General features: G+C 37.5%; 1 protein-coding gene across 1 annotated transcript in view; it reads right to left on the bottom strand.

Moving 5' to 3' along the window:
* The window catches only part of ABCC4 (ATP binding cassette subfamily C member 4 (PEL blood group)), a 210,620-nt gene that overhangs the window by 118,793 nt on the left and 69,763 nt on the right, over positions 1-22,064 (bottom strand). Inside the window, exons 14-19 of the mRNA XM_075918815.2 lie at positions 21,843-21,939; positions 20,309-20,524; positions 14,754-14,894; positions 12,257-12,294; positions 11,759-11,859; positions 7,255-7,401 (exon numbers count right to left, since the gene is read on the bottom strand). Coding sequence (XP_075774930.2) covers positions 7,255-7,401; positions 11,759-11,859; positions 12,257-12,294; positions 14,754-14,894; positions 20,309-20,524; positions 21,843-21,939 — 740 coding nt within the window. The remainder of the gene's footprint in view (positions 1-7,254; positions 7,402-11,758; positions 11,860-12,256; positions 12,295-14,753; positions 14,895-20,308; positions 20,525-21,842; positions 21,940-22,064) is intronic.

Below are 22,064 nucleotides of genomic sequence, written 5' to 3'. Positions count from 1 at the left end.
ACACTATTTTAAAATATTACACTAACTTGGAGTGAATTCCCAAAGCCTCTGGAACAGACACACAACATAACTCTAGATTTTATGTTTCTTACTCTTAAAAATAAAAAATTAAATAAAAGCCACATAAGGGCAATAATTTACTAATGCAAAAGCTGTTTAAATACTGGATTCTGTCAACACATCTAGACCGTCAAGCTGCTGCTTCACTTACATATTTAAATATTAAATCATGTTGTTATTTAGGATATATTCATACAGTGAAAGATAATGTCACAAACACCGATGTCGTGATGCTCTTTAGACTTCCATATTAATGCATGATGTGTTGATTTAAAATAGCTGACAAAGCATCAAAATATATCTTTTTCTGAAAAAAAATAAAATATTTTATTAAAACAATCCAAAATAAATTGCTGGGCAATTATTTGTAGCTGTTACCTCTCCATTTTCTAACTAAGCAACATCAGAAATCTTGCCACTCCTCCAGCTACTGATTTCTATAGTTCAGGTTTTAATCTGCATTTCTGGAGTAGATAGTTTTTTAGATAAAGCATCATCCCAATTTTCATTCACATCATCTACTGAAATTTTTATTTATTTAAATCTGAGTAGAGTCTTTTCTTCCCATTCTTCTTCAGGAACCTCACAAACAGAAAAACAATCTTCAACTGTTGCATAATCTGCTAGATGCTTACAATCTGGTATGCGACTAATTAACTCATCCAGATGCTACAGTGAAGATTACTAAGAACCATCTGGGAGCGAGAGTTCTGAGCAATACAAAACAGAAAAGCACTGTTAATACAATATTTTTAATTGTAATGCTCTTCAATTCATTCCAACTTGTAGCAGATCAGTTCACAACACCCAGTAGATTGACTTCTCCACAGGCAATGCTGTGCTTTAAATTGTGTCCATTTTATCAATTAGAAATGACATTAAACACTGACAGAAGGTTTTTAGTAATTTGATTATCCTATCATACCACTTTAAACAAAAGGTGCAGTTTCCTGGAATCCTTTTGGCTTCATATTTTAAAGAGTCATACCGGCATGACCAAAGGCTCTATCCAGAAACAGCAAGACGATGATTTTTTGATGCTCTTTCGTTTCCAATTCACAAACAATCTAGCAACCTCCCACAATTCTTAAACAACTAGTATAATACTTTCTCCAGTCCTCAGATGACCTGCTACTCACTTTTAAACTATACTTCTCTACCAATGTATTTCCAAAGTCTTATTTTGTGGAGGGACACTGGGCTATCCTTCAGTGTCACTATTCTAAATCACTCAAACATTGTTTCACTAATATTATCACTCTCCATTTCTTTTCTTTTGAAACAGCCTTGAACTATCAATGTTTTCTTCCCACCCGTGGGGAGTTGTTAACATGTCCTGAAACTGTTTATAACTATGGCAGAACTCCTTCTCTACCTTCCTGTGTTCCACATCCATGAATGACTTTTAGTCTTCGAAGTTCAACACTTTTAACTAGGTTCCTTTCTCTTTGTCAGCTTCTCTCCCTTTCCCTTTACATCTGGTTGAGATGGAATGGCTGCTTTTCTGACTACTTTACCAAGCTGCAGCACAGCATTGCACTATCTGGGCAGGTCGGCATATGGTCAGAAATGAGAATCACAGCAGGCCATTCTTTTGCAGGGGGTCTCACTGTGAGGGAAGATGAAAAATCTCTGTGAAGGAGCTTGAAATCTTGTGCCAGCAAAGCAAGAAACTGCTGCTTGGAAGTGGCTGCAAGCACGAGTGTTGCTCTATTTCTGTTTGAAGCAATGTGCAATATTCTCCTAAACAGCTTTTATAATATTTTAATTTTATTTCACATATTAAGAGTAAATATAGTGAATGCAACTTGACAAACTGCAAAAGTAGGCTTAATTCATTATCAGTTTCTGGTTGAGCTTCAGCCAATGATTATTACAAAGAAAAATAAGAATAAAGAGGAAATAAATTACGATAATAGATAATAAATATAATCAAAATTCTGGTGTAATATTGACTAACTTTAGACTACTCCTTCAGAATCACAAAAGTAATCAAATATATGTGAGCGTAAGGCTATTTAAACTCCTGACAAACGCTATGAGACCTAACAGCTAATGAACAACTCCCAATATTTATTATCACACCCTGATAAGACTAAGTATATATACCATTGTTATATGAAAAAAACATTAAAGCCTTTTTTTTAAAGTGGCAATAAAACAGGCTTTAATTACCACACCTACATTAAACTACAAACAATTCCATTCAAATACACAAAAATAATATTTAGAGTGTTCTGGGGTTGCTCAGAATCTTTATGATACATGGAATCTATTGTGTTGTCATTTTTATAATCATTCACATTTGTGGTTACTACCAGGGAAAAGGAGTGTGTGTTTTTATTTGACAATAAAGGTTGTCTTACAGTTACTAACTCCTTCCTTTGAACATAAACTAACAAACCCATGTTATAAAAACTGGCACAAAAATAAAAAAAACAAAGCTTGTGGTATCTGAGCTAATGTGAAAAATAGTCTTCTTAAGAGAGCTGTCAAGTAGCTATTATACTTATTCATAGTTCCTTGAAGTTTATCTTGATCACAAATAAACATCCAAAATCTATTTAAAAAACTCAGTATATATCTTGTTATAAAAAGAAACCAATTGAGTAGTTTCACTTATATAGGCATATAAATACTGAATATTTTATTAGCAACGAATGACGACATTAGTGAAATATTTTAACATGAAGCTTTGCTTTGTAAACTGCCTGTCCCATATGTCAAAACGTCACCTACAATAAATCACAGAATTTAAGACCAGTATTTCTTGTTTAAACATGCCACTTATTTAGCAAAATCACTTGTGTGAACAAGCATAGATTAAAGTATACTAACTTAAGCGGTCTTGCCATCCAACTGCCATCCATTATTAGTTTGTAATTTTCAGAGTGCTGAAATATCATGCTTGTACATTTCAATGCTTTAACACCATCACCCATTTGAAGCTACTTTAAACTTTCAAACAAAACAGGCAAGCACGTGTGTTTTGATGAACATGCTTTTCATCCTTTTAGACAAAGGAACTTTCTCTGCTAAATTATAGGAGTTACATCAGTTAATTTGTGAACACCACAATTAAATAATTTATTCCACAGAAAAAAATAAACTGCATTATAAAAACACTTTTCTCTTGTATTTTTTTAATTCACACATTTATAGTTGGGATTTGCATTGCCTGCTCACTCCACGGCTAGTAGCTTTCAGCTTAGTATATCATTTTTGGCTGTAATGGTAACAGACTATTTTTTTCTATAACAATGATGCCTGAATCTCAAAAAGTTTGGCATGAAAGAACCCAAAAGACTGAATGCTTATTCACAGCTTATCCAGCCCTCTGGCACTAATTAGTTGGAAATTTCACCAAAAAAGGATATTGCTTATAAGACTTTCAGGACTTTCTGCTTATGAGAGGCCAGAAATGCTGTAAGGGCTGCAGTCCAGATTACTGCTGCCCCTCTTATTCTAGTCACATCCAGAAACCCTGAATACTAAACCACTAAGCTTCTGTTTGTTTGTTTTGTTTAGAAAATTTGGAAAATTGTGCATACTTGAAGGAAAAAAAGGTTTCTATTTTATCTGAACCAATTTATGTATATGTATCATTTATTTTATTCATTCCTATAGCACTTAATATGGCAGCAGCAGGCTTCAGTTTTCTAAATTTAAACAAATTATGCAGACCACCATTCACAAAAACTATTGCAAGCACTAAGGTTCCTTCTCTAAAGAAGAAGAGGGAGCTCTGCCCCCAAGATCCAAGACACATATCAATAAACACAATTGTTTAAAAGTTATGACACTATATTTTCATAGTAGGAACTTTCAATGAAACAATCTTTCCATGTGTGGTCTTGGTGACTAACCCAGAGTTCTGTCAAATTTGAAGACAAATATTTCTTTACAGATGAGTGAAGAAAAAAAGAAAAGAATCTAACAGAAGGGTGCCTAGAGTTCTCCTTATGTGAACCAAATAAGTAAAAACCGTAAGTTACCTGACTCCTTTGGTCACTAGTGACAAGACTATACAGTCTGTGAATTCAAATCTCTTCAAAGGCAGGCAGAGAATTTACAGTGAGAAGAATTAAAGGAAAATATTATACTTCTGTGTAATCAAGATAATACCCCAAAATCATATTTCCCAATATATAGATTGAAAAATTGAAAGTCCATTACTCAAAGATTGCTTCTAAATATAGACCAGATTAATCTTTGTTATTTTTCTAATAAATCATTGTAATACTAGACCAGGATAAAACAGATAATGCTGCCCTCTTGTGCTAGACTTGCAAAAGAGAGGAAGCCGTTTATTCAGTTAAGAGAACAGATGAAGTGGAACATATGGAGCATTCACTATGAAGTGAAAAATGTCCACAGTTTCTTCTGAATAGCTAACCTGGCAAGCATGTGACTCCCATACTGGTATCTGGATGGAAGAGCAGGGGAAAGTTTGAAGAGAAAAGGCCAAGTTGAATATCCCTTTAAAAGAATGCAAGCAAGTTTTATTATCCATTATAGATAAATAATACAAAATAATGTCTGAAATCCAACAATGTGGCATCACATATAAATCAAACATTATGATGACACCATAACAGGGGATCGGTTGAGATCTGAAAGTAAAACTGAATTTCAGTGCCCTAATTTCCAATCACCACTTCTGCGCGTAGAGTAACATTTTCAGAAAAGGTTAAGCCATTGAGGTGCTTCTGTGCAATTTGCAATAAGACTTAGGCACCTAAGGGTGCATCTACACTGATATTAAAAACCTGCCTAGATGCTGGGACTCTTTGGGCTCTACCCTAAACCCAAACATCTACACCACAATTAAACAGCCCCTTAGAACCACACTCCATGAACCTGACACAAACCACTGGAGCTGATAGATATGTCATGATATGTCGTGATTCATCACCTTTTTCGATTTTCCAGTGCCACTTCCCTGACCCTGCTTACTAGGCTCTTTCCCCAATAGGAACTCTCAACACTCTTTCGCAGTCAAACTGTTTACTAGTTGTCTGACTGGATTTAGAAGTCTAATTTACTCCACAATTTTTTAAATCTTAGCAGCCGTGCTAAATACTACAGCCAATATTTTCAGTGATCATATAAAGAATGATTGTACTCTGCTAAAGAGAAATAAAGAGATTGCTAAAAGATGGTAGTAGAGACATTAACAATGAATTTCTTAACTTCTGGGTTACTGCAATCCTTACTATTGCTTATATCGGTGTAAATATAATATTACAAGAGCAACACAATACTTGCAAAATAACAGTGTATAATAATGATCATCCTCCTCATCATAATGCACTCCTTTTAATAAATGGAGACATCTCTGGTCCAGGCAAATGTTGCTCCAGTTCTAAAGTTACCTGGACAGGAACTGATGAGCAAAATGGAATCCTCAGGGTGAAAGTCTAAAATAAGATGCGCACAGTACAAGATTTTCCAGATGATTGGAAGATGATGCGCATATGGTGCTCAGCACTTAAAACTACTGACTGCTCCAACTTGAATAAGAACAACCAGAGTTCCATTTCTTCATGAGAGAAATGGGATGTGCAAAAATACCTATCTACCAATATCTTTATATGCTACCATTAGTAAATGATGTAGGAGAAGGAACATGTGTACACAGAAATTATTCCTAACTCACAGAATAACTATTGCGAATGGAAAAGCATACATGTAAAAATCATAGAGAGAACTGGGTAATACTGGTGGATTTGTTCTGTGCCTAGAGGTTGTTAAAAAACAAATGATGATCTTTTACATCACACTTTTTATTTATAGGTTTCAAAATAAATTACAAAGCAGACTGGTAACACCATATGGAGCTATTTAATTCCACCCCACAGATATGACCCAGAGATTGTTATAATAAATTACGTTCATTGAGCTTACTACAAGATGATTACATCTCCCCACAGATGGGGTCACTGTACCTTGTTAAACACTTCAAAAGGGGGAAATGCTGCGTATCTGGTGATATCCCCCTTGGTTGGTCCTGCCATTCCTCATGACCAGCTCCAACAGGCATCACAAAAACAGATATATTCTGCTCCACTGAACACTGGCTCTCAACTCATCAGCCCTCTATCTGAGCACACAGTTTTCCTTACCGCCCTCCAACTTAAATTGCCACATAACCTTATTGGCCCACAAAAATAAAATGCATTTAGACACGAATACAGTTATGTTAAAAAATGATATCATAATTATATGCTGCACTCAATCTCATATTCACTATTTTTTAATTCACATGAACTTTTATTCAAAGGAAATATAATAATTCTCTCAATGAAAAGCAACATAGACTTGTTCTCACAATTCCTGGAAGATGTTTTGTAACCGAAAAGTCTCTAGGAACACATCACATCATTCTTCCATTTCTCAGAGACCAGTGCTTCTTCTCTTGCTATTTTCTTTACTCACTACTCCTCACTCTGCATCACTTCCACTTCCTTTCACTGCCTTAACCACTTCTCCCCCTCTCAAATTTCATAATTACATTTCACACAAATTTATCAGGTGTATTTTGCACCCAATTTCTCTATTCCATTTAAGGATACTGACCCATATTATACCTTTTATATTCCTCAATTTTGTTTTCTCATTCTGGGTGTATGACTGAGCTGTGTTTTACAGACATCCTCCCAACTATTGTTCCTACACTTTTTTGCACCTCTATATCATTTCCTAATTTAAAAAAAAAATCTATCTACACATCTTTTCCATTACAAACAACATTTAGGATAAATTTTTCAATGAAAAACTCAATGGATGCCATCACAAAAATGCATGTATACTTGTCACACCCAGAAAAACCTTAAAATCATGTGCATAAATCAAGTAATTAATAATGCAACTGTGGTAGTTCAGTATACAATACTCACTTAATAGTTTCTGTCTGCATGGGCAAATGCAGAATTAGATAAATATCCAGAATAAGGCCAGTTACTAATATGCCATCTTATTTTAAATAAAATGTAGCTAACTTTCTAACTATGATATGATGTAGTAGTAAAAAGTAAAAGAATTATACGATCTGAAGGGAAGCCACCTATGAAAGTTTTTAAAAGCACAAAATGTGTATCAGAAGACCTAATTTCTATTATCATACATTTCATATTTCTAATCACACTTAACGAAGTATTGTGTGTAATTTTTGTTTTAAAATGTTCACCTTACCTATAGGGTTTCTGTCAAAGAACAACATGGGAGCGTTCAAAAGTGACTGAAACATTTTGTTGTGCAGAGTTTGACCAGCATTTACAAGTACTGTGAATACCAACAGACTTCTCAATATGCCAAACAGTACTGTAGCCACAGTCAAGCCTAAAATTAAACAAATAAATATGATCAGAGCATGTACACAGATCTACCTCATTGATGATACAGTAGAAGAGCATTCTGTTTAAAATTGCATCCATTTTGTTCAGACACTTCACATGAAGCAAATCATAATTTTAAAGCTTAAGTCTCTGGATAAATGCTCTTTTCAGTATGAAGCATTACTCTAAACTTTTTAATACATAATTTATCCTAAAATAGTCAATTTAAACAGTTTCTTTTTTTTAACCGTTCAAAAAGAGGCATTATTTATTCAACCACAGGAAATTTTATTAACTATCGGATAGTTTATGTAATAGTCTTTGTATGTCCACTCTGTCATATAATTCAGTATACAATATTATGCATAAGTTGGTCATTATTGGAAAGTTGATATTTGACAACAGACACGAACCATACAGTGACAAGTTACCGGTATTTCCTATTCTAAGGATACGGGAATTGGTGATATTTCAGTCTCACAGTATGGTAATACTGGGAAATGGTGAGTCAATCACTTTTTATACTCAGGTCTACTGATTGTACCATGCTATTTGCCAGAGCTTCTGCTGTCTTAGTGTTCTACATCACTAAAACAGCTTTTATTTTTCTGAATCTCTACTTTATACATACATTCAAAAGGAAATATCATTCCCCCTCCCCATCACCCAAGAACTGAAACAAAACAAAGTCTTTGGCCAAATATTCAGAGATGGTAACAATAGGTATAGATCACATTAGACTATTAAAATATGTCTCCACTACTGGATGAATCAATGCTGCAACAATCAATTCATTGGGGGTCGATTTAGCGGATCTAGTGTAGATCCGCTAAATCAACTGCTGAACATGCTTCCGCTGACTCTGGCACTCCATCGGAATGAGATGCTTTAGGTACATCAATGGGAGAGTTTCTCCTGTAGACCCAATGTGAAGTAGACACTGCAGTTAGCTGACCTAAGGCATGTCAACTCCAGCTACATTATTAACATAGCTGGAGTTGTGTAACTTGGGTCAACTTTAGCCTGTAATGCAGACTTACCCAAAGATTCATCCTTTTGCGATTGGTTTTTAAGATTTTTTTGAGTTGAGATTTAAATATGGCTTCTGTAAAATGAACATTGTACCAACCTACTACTTTCAATTAAAGATGAAAACCAAACAATTCTATCCTTGAGATATTTTAAAATTTCAACATCAAATTTATCTTTTTTTTACCTTACAGAAATCTTACCTTAAATCAATACAATTATTTTATTTTTCGTTAAATGATTTAATTGTACAGTCATATACATGATTTGATTGTACAATTGTGCCTGACAAGGGACCGCCAACATGATATTAACAGATCCAAGAAAAATGTAGAGAGCAACATCAGGATTCTAACATGATTTTCATCGGCTTGACCAAGGTATTTGACACTGTCAACAGAATTGAACTTTGGAAAGTATATGGTGAATTAGCTATCCTGTAAAATTTATCAATCTAGTGCAGTCCTTTCATGATGGTATGCTGGGTCACGTCCTAAACAATGGAGAGACATCACCACTTTTTAAAGTATGAATTGGTAAAAAGCAAGAATGTATCCTTGCTCCTCTCTTGTACATCATCTATTTTTCGATGTTGCTGTTAGAGGCTTTCAAGGATTGGGCATTGGACATACCTATTCAGGTCCTCACTGACGGTAGCATTTTCAGAGACTTTTGGGTCATACCAAAGTGTTCACTACAACTACCTGTGACTTCCTGACTGCTGGCGACAGTGCTTTGTTGGCTCCTTCAGTCAAGGATGCACAGGAGATTTTTGATCGTTTTGTTACTTCTGCATTGGACTCTCTGTGAGCCTCAAGAAGAAAAAGTCTCAGTCTATTTGGAAAGACCCAGCAGTCCAGCGATCACTGCTGCTGATACTGTCCTTAAGGTTGTTGATAAGTTTCACTACCTTGGAAGCTCACTGTCCTTCAGCAGAAACACTAAAGACGATGTATCTGCTCAATTAGCCAAAGCCAACACTGCCTTCAAAAGACTGACCAAATACTTACGCAATGACCTTTTATAAAGAAGTGGGCTGTGCCCACAGAAGCTCATGATACCATCTACATGTTCTGTTAGTCTATAAAGTGCTACCAGACCATTTGTTGTTTTTTAAGTTTATCCTGCACAGACTAACTTGGCTACCCCCTGAAACTTTCATACAAAGGTTACAGTTTATCAGGCAGTTGTCCTGAATGTCCTGCTGCATGGCTCAGAGCCATGGACCACATACCACCACCATGTTTTGAAACTCAATCAGTTCTATATGCACTGCCTCATGAAGACTGCTCATGTGAATTGGTGGGTCATAATTCCTAACAAGGAGGTCCTGAAACTGTGTGGAGTCATGGGCATGGAAGCAATGCTCGTGAACAAACGGTTTCGCTGGATTGGTCATATTATGAGGATGGATGATTCGTGGATACCAAAGATGGTCTTCTAACACCAGCTTCTTCACAGAAAGCGCTCTATTGGTGGTCAGTATAAGCATTAAAAAGATATCTTAAAGACCAGTGTGAGGTCATGCAGCATATCTCCCGGTGACCTGAAAATCATAGCTCAGAACAGATTGTTCTGGCAGCAAACTATTGTAAAGGCTCTCGAACACTTCAAGAGTCAATGTATCCAGGCATTAAAAAAAAAAGCATAAAATCCTACAAAAGTGCACACCACCAACAGATGGCGGATTTTTATGTGACATCTGTAATTGGATTTGCCAATCAAGGACTGGCTTAGCCACTCACCATCGGTGTCATTTATGATATTCATTGATCAACGACTTAGTCCATACAATCATAAAATGCCAGATTCTGACACCCTTATTCATATTTTATAGCCCCATGGAGCTGCTCATAAAATAAACTCTAAGGCTGTGTCTAGACTACACTTCTATGTCGACAGACAGATGTAGATTAGGCACGTCAAAATTGCTAATGAAGCGGGGATTTAAATATCCTGCACTTCATTAGCATAAACATAGCCACCACTTTTTTTCAAAATGGAGCTTTTTCGAAAAAAGCAGCAGTCTAGACGTGGACCTTTTGAAAAATAAACCCTTTTTCGAAAGATCCGCATCTAGACTGCCGCTTTTTTCAAAAAAGCTCCATTTCGGAAAAAAAAAGCAGCGGCCATGTTTATGCTAATGAAGCGTGGGATATTTAAATCCCCGTTTAATTAGCAATTTTGACACACCTAATCTACATCTCTCTGTCGACAGAGAGGTGTAGTCTAGATGTACTCTATATGAAATAATGCTCTTAAATTATAAGATTCTCAGGGCACAAATTTGTCTTTTCTGTATCCTCTGCGAAAAGCCTACTAAATATGGAGGATCTATGAAAGCAATACACCTGTATCAGAACACTTGTAGTGTGTGTGTGTTTCCCTGAAGTCCCTTTGGACCACCACATCATAAATGAGTGCTACCCATCATGAAATTATTGTGGGTCACAAAAAGTTGAACAACCACATTAAACAAACTGAAAATAGTGGGAACTATGAGATTTGGTTTCCTTCCTATACACTGGATTTTTTTCAGGCTCATTTTGTTTTCTGACTAATGAAAAATGAGCATAAAAATGAAGCACTTTTGGCCAGATTTTCAAAGGCATTTTAGATGCCTATAGGTGCAAATAAGCACTTAGTTGGATTTTAAAACCATGTAAGCATTCAACTCCCATTCATGGGAGTTAAGCACCTAGACACTTTTTTAAAAATCCCACTAGGTGTTCCATCTGCATCTTTAGATAGTTACCTACCTATCTTTACAAATCTGGCAATGTGTACCTATTAAAGAGGCTTTTTTAATTGTTGTGTGGTTTTTTGGGGGGGTTGTTTGTTTTTGTTGTTGTTTTTTTTGTGTTTTTTGGGGGGGAGAGGTTGGCTATGAAACTTTCAAATGAGCATACCCATGATGACGTTTTTAAAAATACAACATTTCATATAAACAAAAACTGAAACAGAAAGTTGCAGTATGGGGATCAATTTCTAATCTCTCTTGCCAACCCATATAATGACTGATGATTAAGCTGAAACAACCTATTAGTATAGACAATAGCTACAAGTTTACAGTGACTGCCTTTTTGAATACTCAATTCCTGGTTTACCTTCCAAAATCCAAATTAAGAATCTGTATTCAACCTACTGCTTCTACTAGAGTTCATTCTTTTTTAATTATTCCAATTAATTTAGTCAGGAAAGAAGGCTCAGTCTGCTAATCTGCTCAGACACTACTGAATCACTGTTAGAAATCCTATTTTCCTACACTGCTGCTTAAAGTGCTCCTTTCAAAACCCTCTATTATAATGGAGCAAATTATTAAAATATCTTACCTGCATAAATTCCTAAATACAGGCCAAGATCTAGATGTCTAGTCTCGTTTATTCCATTATTTCCATGTGATGTGACATTCAGCTTTTCTTGCTGGTTTGACCTACAGAAAGGTATGCAAAAGGTAATCAATACAACAGGAAGTTCACTTAAGCAAGATATGAGCCAGCCACTCTGAAACTGGAAAGCATACCTGAATTTTGCCATATCTATTTATCATATTATCAACATCTACCTTTTTCTACTTATAAACTTTAATCAAAATCTCCAATTCTAAGTATCATCTGTGACCATACATACATGGGTACAGACTATTATTAGTGTCACTTTACTGCAAGACATTTATTTTTTCCACAACAATAAAGTAAGAGGTAATTAGAAAAGAAGGATGAACAAACACTAAGTTTTCTTGGAACAGGCTTTCCCTTCCCCACCCCAATATATATTACTATTTTCTATTAATTATAGAGCACTTTTCTGCAAGAACTCAAGTAACTTACCAGTATGAAAGCCACCAATCCTGAAGCACAAAAGCAACCTTGAATAAACAAAGGATAACATTTGGATTATTTTGCAAAAAGTATATAGTTCTAGAGACCTACATTTCCTCAGTCATTCTTCTATGTTCCCCGGTAAAATCTATCATTGAAAATCTGCCCAACCACTTCCTTCTTTCCCCCTTCCTCCTGCCCATTTACCATACTGAACTGGATATACATTTAGGGCCCAATCTCATTCTCCAGTTAGCAGTATACCTTTCTGCACATCTAGTATAATCAAATACTAAGCCATCCATATGAAAGTGCCAGTACATGAGCTGATTTTTCCAAAACCAGCAGTGATCTGCAGAGCATGCTAGGAGAGCAAGAACCCTCGGCCTCCAGAAGGGAAGAAGTTACCTAGCTATGAGAACTGCCTGAAGGTGAAACAAGAGGAAAGCAAGACATTCCAAAATAACCAGCTATAACAACTCTCTCTAATGGATGTTAATCTTTCTCTTCTGTATACTCCCTACTGGAGACATCCCAAACTTCTTGCTCAGTACATATGCTCACAGGCAAATGAGCCAAGTCCTGATGTTATCAGTCCAGAACTTTATTTTTATAGGAGATTATTAAGAATACAATGTTAAAAGGAAGGAAAAACTGAGAGTTTCTGTCCTCTCTCTCCCACCAGAGATGACTATGATCTTATATGCTCTGTAACATAGCTTAATTTATCTCAAAATTAAAATAATTTAATATTCTCAAAATTAAAATACTTTAATATTTTATTTCAATTAAATTACTTTAGATCTACCCCAGAAAGATCAGATCATTCATAAACACCAATTTCTCAAACATAGTCTCAATTCAGAGATTTCATCAACATTTTCTTTGAAGCCAACACTAATTATTTCCACAGAATTCCATGCAGACACATGACCACGCAGAGAACCCGCCTGGCCCGGCCCTGCCACTCCCCCAGCCCCAAACCAGCCCCAGTTCCACAGCTGCCATGGCAAGGCCTCTCCCCTCCAAGCCAGTTGCTGTTGCAGGGAGAAAGAGTTGGAGGGAGTCCTCTCTCCCTGTCGTAGCCCTGGGGTAACATGAGCCCCAACCCCTACTTCCCCCAACTCACACCAGAGCCCAAAACCCCAGCCAGAGCCCTCACATGCCTGCACCCCAACTCTCTGCTCCAGCCCTGAGCCCCGACACTCCAAATGTCTTGATCCCAGTTCCACCATAAAAATTTTGTTGTGTGCACCAATATGGTGTCACACATCTCCTCCACACTGGTGATCAGAACAAACTTCATTCACATGTATGGAAATAATTAGAGGGAATGCAGCTTCTTACCACAACACAGTAACAAGCCCACACTAGGCCATCCTCAAAATAACTTTGCTGGTTCCACATTCCTTGCAGGAAACAGTTCAAAATTGTTCTCACAAACTTGCTGCAACTTGCCTCACACACAGGCTGCGTCTAGACTGGCAAGATTTGCGCAAAAGCAGTCGCTTTTGCACAAAAACTTGCTGCCTGTCTACACTGGCCACGAGTTTTTGCGCAAGAACACTGACGTTCTAATGTAAGAAATCAGAGCTTCTTGCGCAAGAACTATGATGCTCCCGCTCAGGAATAAGCCCTCTTGCGCAAGTGTTCTTGCACAAGAGGCCAGTGTAGACAGGCAACATGAATTTCATGCGCAAGAAAGCCCGATGGTTAAAATGGCCATCGGAGCTTTCTTGCGCAAGAGAGCGTCTACACTGGCACGGATGCTTTTGCGCAAAAGCACATCTCTTGCGCAAAAGCACATGCCAGTGTAGACGCTCTCTTGTGCAAATACTCAAACGCAAAAACTCTTGCATTAAAGAGTATTTGCGCAAGATCATACCAATGTAGACGTAGCCACAGAGTCTTCCTCTATTTCCTGTTTCCTATTCCTTTTACTTGGTAAACAGTCTCTTGCTTCTTTCCACTATCTCCTGTCTGTTGGCAGGAGAGTCTTTTCCATTATAGGTCTTACAACAGGAACAGCTTTTCTACAACTCTGTCTCATTAACCATACATCACATTTCAATTCTGTACTGAAAACACATTTTCTCCCATACCTATACCTCAAATGCAATCTATGGCTGCCATTATTTTTATTTCATTTAGTAATTATATTACGCATCTCTGAAAAGGGTAGTGAGATACAGTTTGTATGAATGGCAATATAAAATAAATGATTCAACATAAAAGTGCTTTAAATTCATTAGTAGGATTACTGAACTGACAATTATTACGCTAATGTCCTACTGGAGTACAAATTTAAACTATAGAAACTACATTCAGATATTATCAGATTTGACCTGGTATACTGCAAAGTACTAAAATGATTATGCATAAGAGCATCATGTACCATAAGCTTTGCACTTAAACATCGGAATAGCTGTTCAGTACAAAATGTTAATGAAAAACACAAAACAAAAATCCATTCCTTATTATTTGTGACACTCATCAGATATCTTACCTGTGCCAAAATATTTAGAAGTAAAAGAATAAAAATTACAAAGTAGTTTGCTCCAGCAGCAAAATATTTTCTGTAAATCTTAAAGTTTATTTTTCCCTCAGTCCGAGTTTCTTCTGGCAGTGCAGTCACCAAAGGTTCAGCCTATAAAAATTAAAATGGATAAGGAACTACAGGTTGGACATCCCTAATCCAGCACCCTCGGAACCTGACTGGTCCCAGATGAGGGATTTTGTCAGACCAAGGGAGGTCATTTCTGGCTCCCCTGCCACAACCCATCCCACAGGGCTTCCTGGCTACTGCTCCCACTCACTGGCAGCCCAGCTGGGCTACACGCCAAGCTTCCTGGTTTCCATCCCCTGTCTCTTCCCAGCCCCCCTTGGGCAGACAACCTGGGCCACAGGCCAGTCTCATGACCCTCCCATCCCAGGCTCCTGCCTCCACTCCACTCCATGCTCTAGGCTCTTGGACCCCACCCTGAAGCACACCAGGATTTTCTGATCCTGGAATATCCTTGGTCCTGCTGGACCATGAATATTGCTGGACCAGAGTCCCAGTTTATAGAGATGCTCCTGTACTGCTAAAATTCATATTACAGTCATGGTTCTAGAAAAAGTTACTGATAGATCATAGTTATAAATTAGCAATATACTAAATATGGAGATAAAATTATATTTATTAAAATACTTTTAAAACATTAGCATTGTGACACAAAAACAATAGAAGACTGGAAACTCAATTTTACTCAAAGTACTATTCCAAGAATTTGACTCTGTAAAACAGGTTTCTGGGGGTAGCATCTTTGCTTCTCAGTGAACCCATGTTAAAAGTAACCAGATGTTTGTTCTAACTGCTAGTGTAGTAAACTAAACCTCAACTGACAGTGAAACTGAATATTTTCTCTCTCATGTATCAACATCAGTAATAAAGATTCCAGAGATCAAGATCATAATGTGGGGAAACATTTGCACTCAGTAAGAGCACGTGAGCCTATGTTTAAATACTCCCCCAGAATAGGAATACTTTAAAACGTGCTTTTCCAAATCATGCCTTAATAAACAAACAAACAAACAAACAAAAACAATAGCCCAAAGCTGTGTACCCTACTCCCTTTCATGGATCAAACTCAACAAGAGCAGCTCCCTTAAAACTGTTCAGACTGCAAGAATCACAAAATTCCAGCCAATTTCTTGTAATAAATTCTCCAAAGAGTAAGTACCCACAAGGGAGCTTTTAGTGGTGAAAACAGAAGGAGAGGATGACAAATGGAGAAAATTAGATTGAGGAAGAGGAAAAAAGAAAAATTAATTATAGAGCAAGATGAAAGAGCAAAGAAAAGGCGAAAGAGAGAGAAAGACATTCATGAAAAAGCAGTAAATGAACAAAAAAAGGAAGATACAAAAAAAATCTGCTGAGTATGTAATTTTTGGAATTGTATTGTCAATATGCAGAAAGACTGGTGCTAATATAATACAGTGAAATATACAAATTTTTCATTTAGCTGTCAAGGAATATGACTGCATAGGAACAGGAGAAATGATAGGACCTCCTTGCAGATACAAGAGGAACAGAGGAATTCAGTATACACACACACACACATAGGGTGTGTCTAGACTACAGGGTTTTGTCGACAAAAGTCCACTTTTGTCGACAAAACTATACCTGCGTCTACACTACCGCCGAATTCTGTCGTCATAACGTCGACAGAACTCGGCAGTTTTGTCGACGGCGGTAAACCTCATTCTACGAGGAATAACACCTTTTGTCAACAGAGTTTTGTAGACAGAAGGCGTTATTGCATCTACACTCACTGTCCTTTACATCTACCCTCTTATGTGGACAAAGCAGCTTGCTTTGTCAACGGAACTGGATGTAGTCCAGACACTCTTTGTCGACAAAAGCCTGTAGTCTAGACGTACCCGTATAGGAGAACACCAGTCTGTTCTGGGCTTGTATGTCATGGCTGGCACTATACATAGTTAGGGGTGTGATGCTGGCAACCAGGTGCCAACTCTTGCCAAATGTTTAGGCCTCAACTGAGCACTAACAAATTGATTGCTGGAAACCAGTCTGTTTCACTTGCATGCTAGTATGGTTAAGATGGGTAATAGACTTATAATATGTCTAGTGTTTAGACTTCATGAAATGCTTGTAAGTGAAATTAATGCATGTAGCAATTTACAACATCTTTATTAAATGCTATTAACTAATACTTAAGCTTTGCTTTATAGCTATAAAAACTGTTCGTTCTGAAACATTGAACTATCTGGGGGGATCATTTCCTGCTCATCAAGAAGTCTATCAGAACTAAATGAGCCACTATGGGACAACACAATACAAACACTTTGTTAATTGCTTCGTGCTGAAGGGCTCATCCCATCAGCTTGCCTTCTGGAAGAAGAACATAAAAACAGCTGACAAGAAATTTTTTCATCTCTCTTTTGCTTTTTGGACTTTTACAGGCCAGAGCTGCAAAACAGAAGGAGGGTCAACGTGGGTTAGACCTAAAAGACATTCTGAGCTGACAGATTACTACAGTTCTGTCAGCTTTTGGAATCCTGCTTTAACCTTGTAATAATTCTTCATTTCTTTTTCCTAGCTAATAAATCTTTTGCTTATTTCCTGAAGGACTCACTACAAGTGTTGTCTTTGATGTGAGATCTAACATATAAATTGACCTGGGATAAGTGACTTGTCTTTTGCGACTGGAGGCAACCTGCATATTTTGTGATCTTTGGAGTGCTACAACCATCTGTCATCAGGTCCATCTTGCCTTGGTTACAAGACACCTTAGAATGCCCAAGGGAACTCTTGACTCCATGATAAGATTACTATAGTGAATTAGGGGCTCAGATGTGTTACTGGATTGGTGAAATCTAAGTAAAGAGCATACAGCCAGTTTGGGGCCTCTGTCCCGCTTTTTGATCATTTGCCCTGAGTGTGGCACTCACAATGATGGATCAGTCCAGATAGCATGACATAGGCCCCTTTGCTAGGAATTTAAAATATGGAGCCCACTGGCTTTAGTACCAGTTGGTGCAGAGGAAATTTAAATAACTAATCACTGTCAATTTACAGTAAAATAGTAAGTCTTGTTGGTCTACAGCTATTATTATTGAATGAGGGGAGGGGACTGAAGGCAAAGAACATAAGAAATGGTCATACTGGTGGGGGGGGGGTGCAACAATTTTTACATGGAATGCTGAGAGCTTTTGCAATAAACTAGAAATCCTATATATAATGGAAGCCACTTTAAGCCAGAACCCCTAGTACCAGCACCTATACTTCTCCATCAAGCCCATTATCTTATCTTCTGACACTGGCCAATGCCAGGTGGTTCAGAAGGAACAAACAGAACAGGACAATTATCAAGTGGTCCATCCCATCGTCTACTCCCAGCTTCTAGAAAGCAGAAACAAGAAGCACCCAGAGCATGGGGCTGCATCCTTGACCACCTTAGCTAATACCCATTGATGGACTTATCCTCCATGAACAGGTTGACTATGCATTGTATGAAGAAGTACATCCTTTTGTTTGTTTTAGGCCTATTGCCACCAAAGAAAATTCTCCCGCTGGGGGTCCCAGAAAATTGAGAACATACAATTAGGGTATATCTAGACTACATGACTCTGTTGCCAGAGCCATGTAGATTAGTTTACTAGACATACCCAAATGAAGCAGCGATTTAAATAATCGCCACTTCATTTATATTAAAATGGCTGCCGCGCTGAGTTGATCAGCTGTTTGTCAGCTCAGCGCGCTAGTCTGGACGCTCCACGGTTGACATCAAAGGCATTTGCCCACCGCCCCATTATGCCTCGTGGGATGAGGTTTACTGGGGCGGTCGACAAATGCCTTTGATATCGACAGTGGAGCATCCAGACTAGTGCACTGAGCCAACAAACAGCTGATCGGCTCAATGCAGCAGCCATTTTCATTTAAATGAAGCAGCGATTACTTAAATCGCCGCTTCATTTGGGTATGTCTAGTAAACTAATCTACATGGCTCTGGCGACAGAGCCATGTAGTCTAGCCATACCCTTAGTGATCACTTATTAAAAGTTTGGTGTCAATAATTTACCCAGTATCACAAAGGAACTCAGTGACAAAGGCTGTGTTAGACTCCAGTTTTCCAGGGCAGCATTCAATTGTCTTAGCCATGAGAACACTCAGGAGTCACCAAATTAAATTAATAGGCAACAGACTTAAAACAACAAAATGATGTACTGTACTTCTTCACACAATACAAGTCAACCTGTGGAACTCATTGCCAAGGGATGTTGTGAAGGTCAAAACTATAACTAGGTTAAAAAAAGAATTAGATAAGTTCATGGAAGAGAGATCCATCAAAGGGTATTAACTAAGGTGGTCTAGGTAAATATTCTGAAAAAATATCAGATTCTTGGTGTCTCTGATTGGACATCCAAAGTTTGGGAAGACTTCTGCTTATAAAATGGGAACAACAATTACCCCAATCCAGGGCACATCTAAACTACATTCCTCTGTTGACAGAGGAATGTAAATGAGCCTCATCAAAAGTGCAAATGAAGTGCAGATTTGAGTTTCCCGTGCTTCATTTGCATATTTGTGTCCAAGTGCTTTTTCAAAAAAGGGTTTTTGAAAGTAAAAGTGCAGTCTAGACGGGATTCTTTTGAAAAAAAAACAAACCTTTTTCGAAAGAACACAAACTCCTCAAAAAAAAACTTTTTTGAAGACGTGCTCGGATGCAAATATGCAAATGAAGCATCGGAAATTCAAATCCATCCTTCATTTGATCTTTCGATAGGGCTCATTTACATTCCTCTGTCAACAGAGGAATGTAGTCTAGACATAGCCTTAATAAGCATAATTCCTCCTAAGTGCTGGATAAGGCTGACATCTTTTGGAAAAACTAGTAGGTGACCATATGATTAAAAACTTTATCCTAATGCAATTCACACAAGGGCCAAATTAAGGTTTAAGACAACCTTGGGATTTCCTAATTTATGACTGTCTGACCTTGCAAACCTAATATTCCTTTAACGTAATGTAATGTATATACAACACACACATTTGTGCATGCTCAAATATATGCACAAGTGCTCTCACACATTTAACTGTGGGTCCACTGGGAACATGAACTTCTTTGCCATACCTTTCTTCTCTAGCCCTCACTCCTTTATGGATGTGCCCAGTCAGCACCAGATCATACAGGTGTTTGTCCAAGTTTTTAAAAGCTTCCAGGGATGGAGACTTCACAGCCTCCTCTGGAAGCCTATTCCAGAGCTTAACTACCCTTACAATTAGAAAAACCTTTCTAATATCTTCATCTCCCTTGATGCATATTAAACCCATTACTACTTGTCCTACCTTCACAGACATGACACAACACACACCCAAAAATCACCACATAATGTCAAGACTCAGGATAACAGCTATCAAATTGGTGAGCGACCCTTCCTACTTGCATCCAATTTAATCACTGATATAAAAAACACGGCAGGACAAACCTAAGAATATCATAATGTGAACAAAATTAACAAGTACCATGTTGATTAATTCATATTTTATATACTCACAGGTGGCTGTTCTGTTGCACCATCTTTCTGTGAATGCACTGAGGAATCTTGTGACCAGACAGATGACTGTGAAAAGGTACGGTTCCTTGCTAACTTCATCATGGGGGTTCCAGGAATTGGTGACAGTTCATCCTCTTCATTATTTTTCAAAAGGGAAGCAAAATCAATTCCAGAGTATAGAAACTCGGAATAAGTCCCTTTCCCCACCATTTTACCCTATAAAAAAATATTTTGTTAAATTTTGTTCACATTCGGTGTTCAAATTCTGTAGACGGCAAATTTAACAATCTGTTGCATACATATCTTTATTACTAAAGCCCTATGGTTTTTGACACATGTAAATAAAAGATCGAGAGAGGAGTTCTTAGAAACGCTCGCCTTATAACACCGAAAGGTTAAATTATTTTAATTATTCTTTTTTCTAAGGCATTACAGGCTAGATTCTTACCTCCCCAAAAGCAGCACTTTAATACCAGGTCAGTGGGCCAGAGTGGCATAAAGGGACCCAGTTCTAGATGGAGGAGGATTCCTTCAGAAGATCCTACAGAAGGTAGCCTTGCAGCTGTAGAGGCAGGATTCAGAATATGTCCCCCAGCATAGGCGATATGGCAGGAGCTATGGAGCTACCCAGAATTGTGTGAAAGCTACCTTAGCTCTTTGCTCCCCAGAGGGTTCTTAGAAGAGCCACACAGAATTTCATCCCATGTGTTCCAAACTAAAAACCCCAAGGCAATCCAATCTTTTGCACCTACAGGTACGTCTAGACTATATCTGTTTGTTGGAAAAAGCTACGCAAACTGCGCTCCGCATTTTGCGTAGCTTTTTCCAATACTTTTGCTGGAAGAGGCTTTTCTGTTATTGGGCCCGTCTAGAGTGGGCCAAATGTTGGGAAAAAACCCTCTTTCGAAAGCCCCCTTCTTTCTCATACGACAAAGAATACAGGGGCTTCTGAAAGAGCACATTTGCTCTCCTGGACGGCAGAGTTTTTCAGATATCCTGAAAAAACATCACAGTCTAGCCGTACCCTATGCCAGAGAGTACTGCATATTCAAGGTGCTCTGCCTAGGAAAAAGATGGGTGATGTAGCCTTTTTTGCAACTTTATGAAGTATAGAAAAGGTCTAAAAGGTCCTCCTTCTCCCAACATATGGGCTTTTCTCGGCCTTTAATAAAAAGAACTGCAGTGGCGAGTCTAATAAAGACAACTTCTCCTGTTCCTCCCCCTCACCCAACCTATTTATTAATCTTAACAATATACCAAGTTTTAATGTGGAATAAAAATCACTTCCCTACAAGCTGAATATACAACATGAAAATGTGCCAGTTCATATTTTTCAGGCAAAGTATTGTAAGAAAATTCTGTTAATAACTTGATATACTTAACAAATGTCTTTAAGAGACATAAAATACATTAATAAACTATAATTGTATTTTATAGAAAATCACTTTTTCCTAACTCTTCACCTTTTCATCTGCATATTGACGAGTAACAGCAACAGCCAATTTTTAAAAAACTAGTCTGTGATATCACATACCTCTTTTAAAATCAAAATTTGGTTTACAGCATGGAGGTACTGCAACTGATGCGTCACTAAAATACAGACTTTTCGGTGCAAAGCCTGATATATACACCTGCAAACACAAGGAAAGAAATTGAAAGCACATTAATGTTCTAAAACATTTTTGTACATTCAGAAATAGATATAAACCCAGATAGATTAATTACTTTGTCTTCAAAGAAGAAAAACACAACCTCA

Source organism: Pelodiscus sinensis, chromosome 1 (genome assembly GCF_052426305.1).
Source record: "Pelodiscus sinensis isolate ZL-2025 chromosome 1, ASM5242630v1, whole genome shotgun sequence".
NCBI classification, from domain to species: domain Eukaryota; kingdom Metazoa; phylum Chordata; order Testudines; family Trionychidae; genus Pelodiscus; species Pelodiscus sinensis.
Note: the sequence above shows the minus strand (reverse complement) of the source record. Positions and strands in the feature narration are given on the sequence as shown.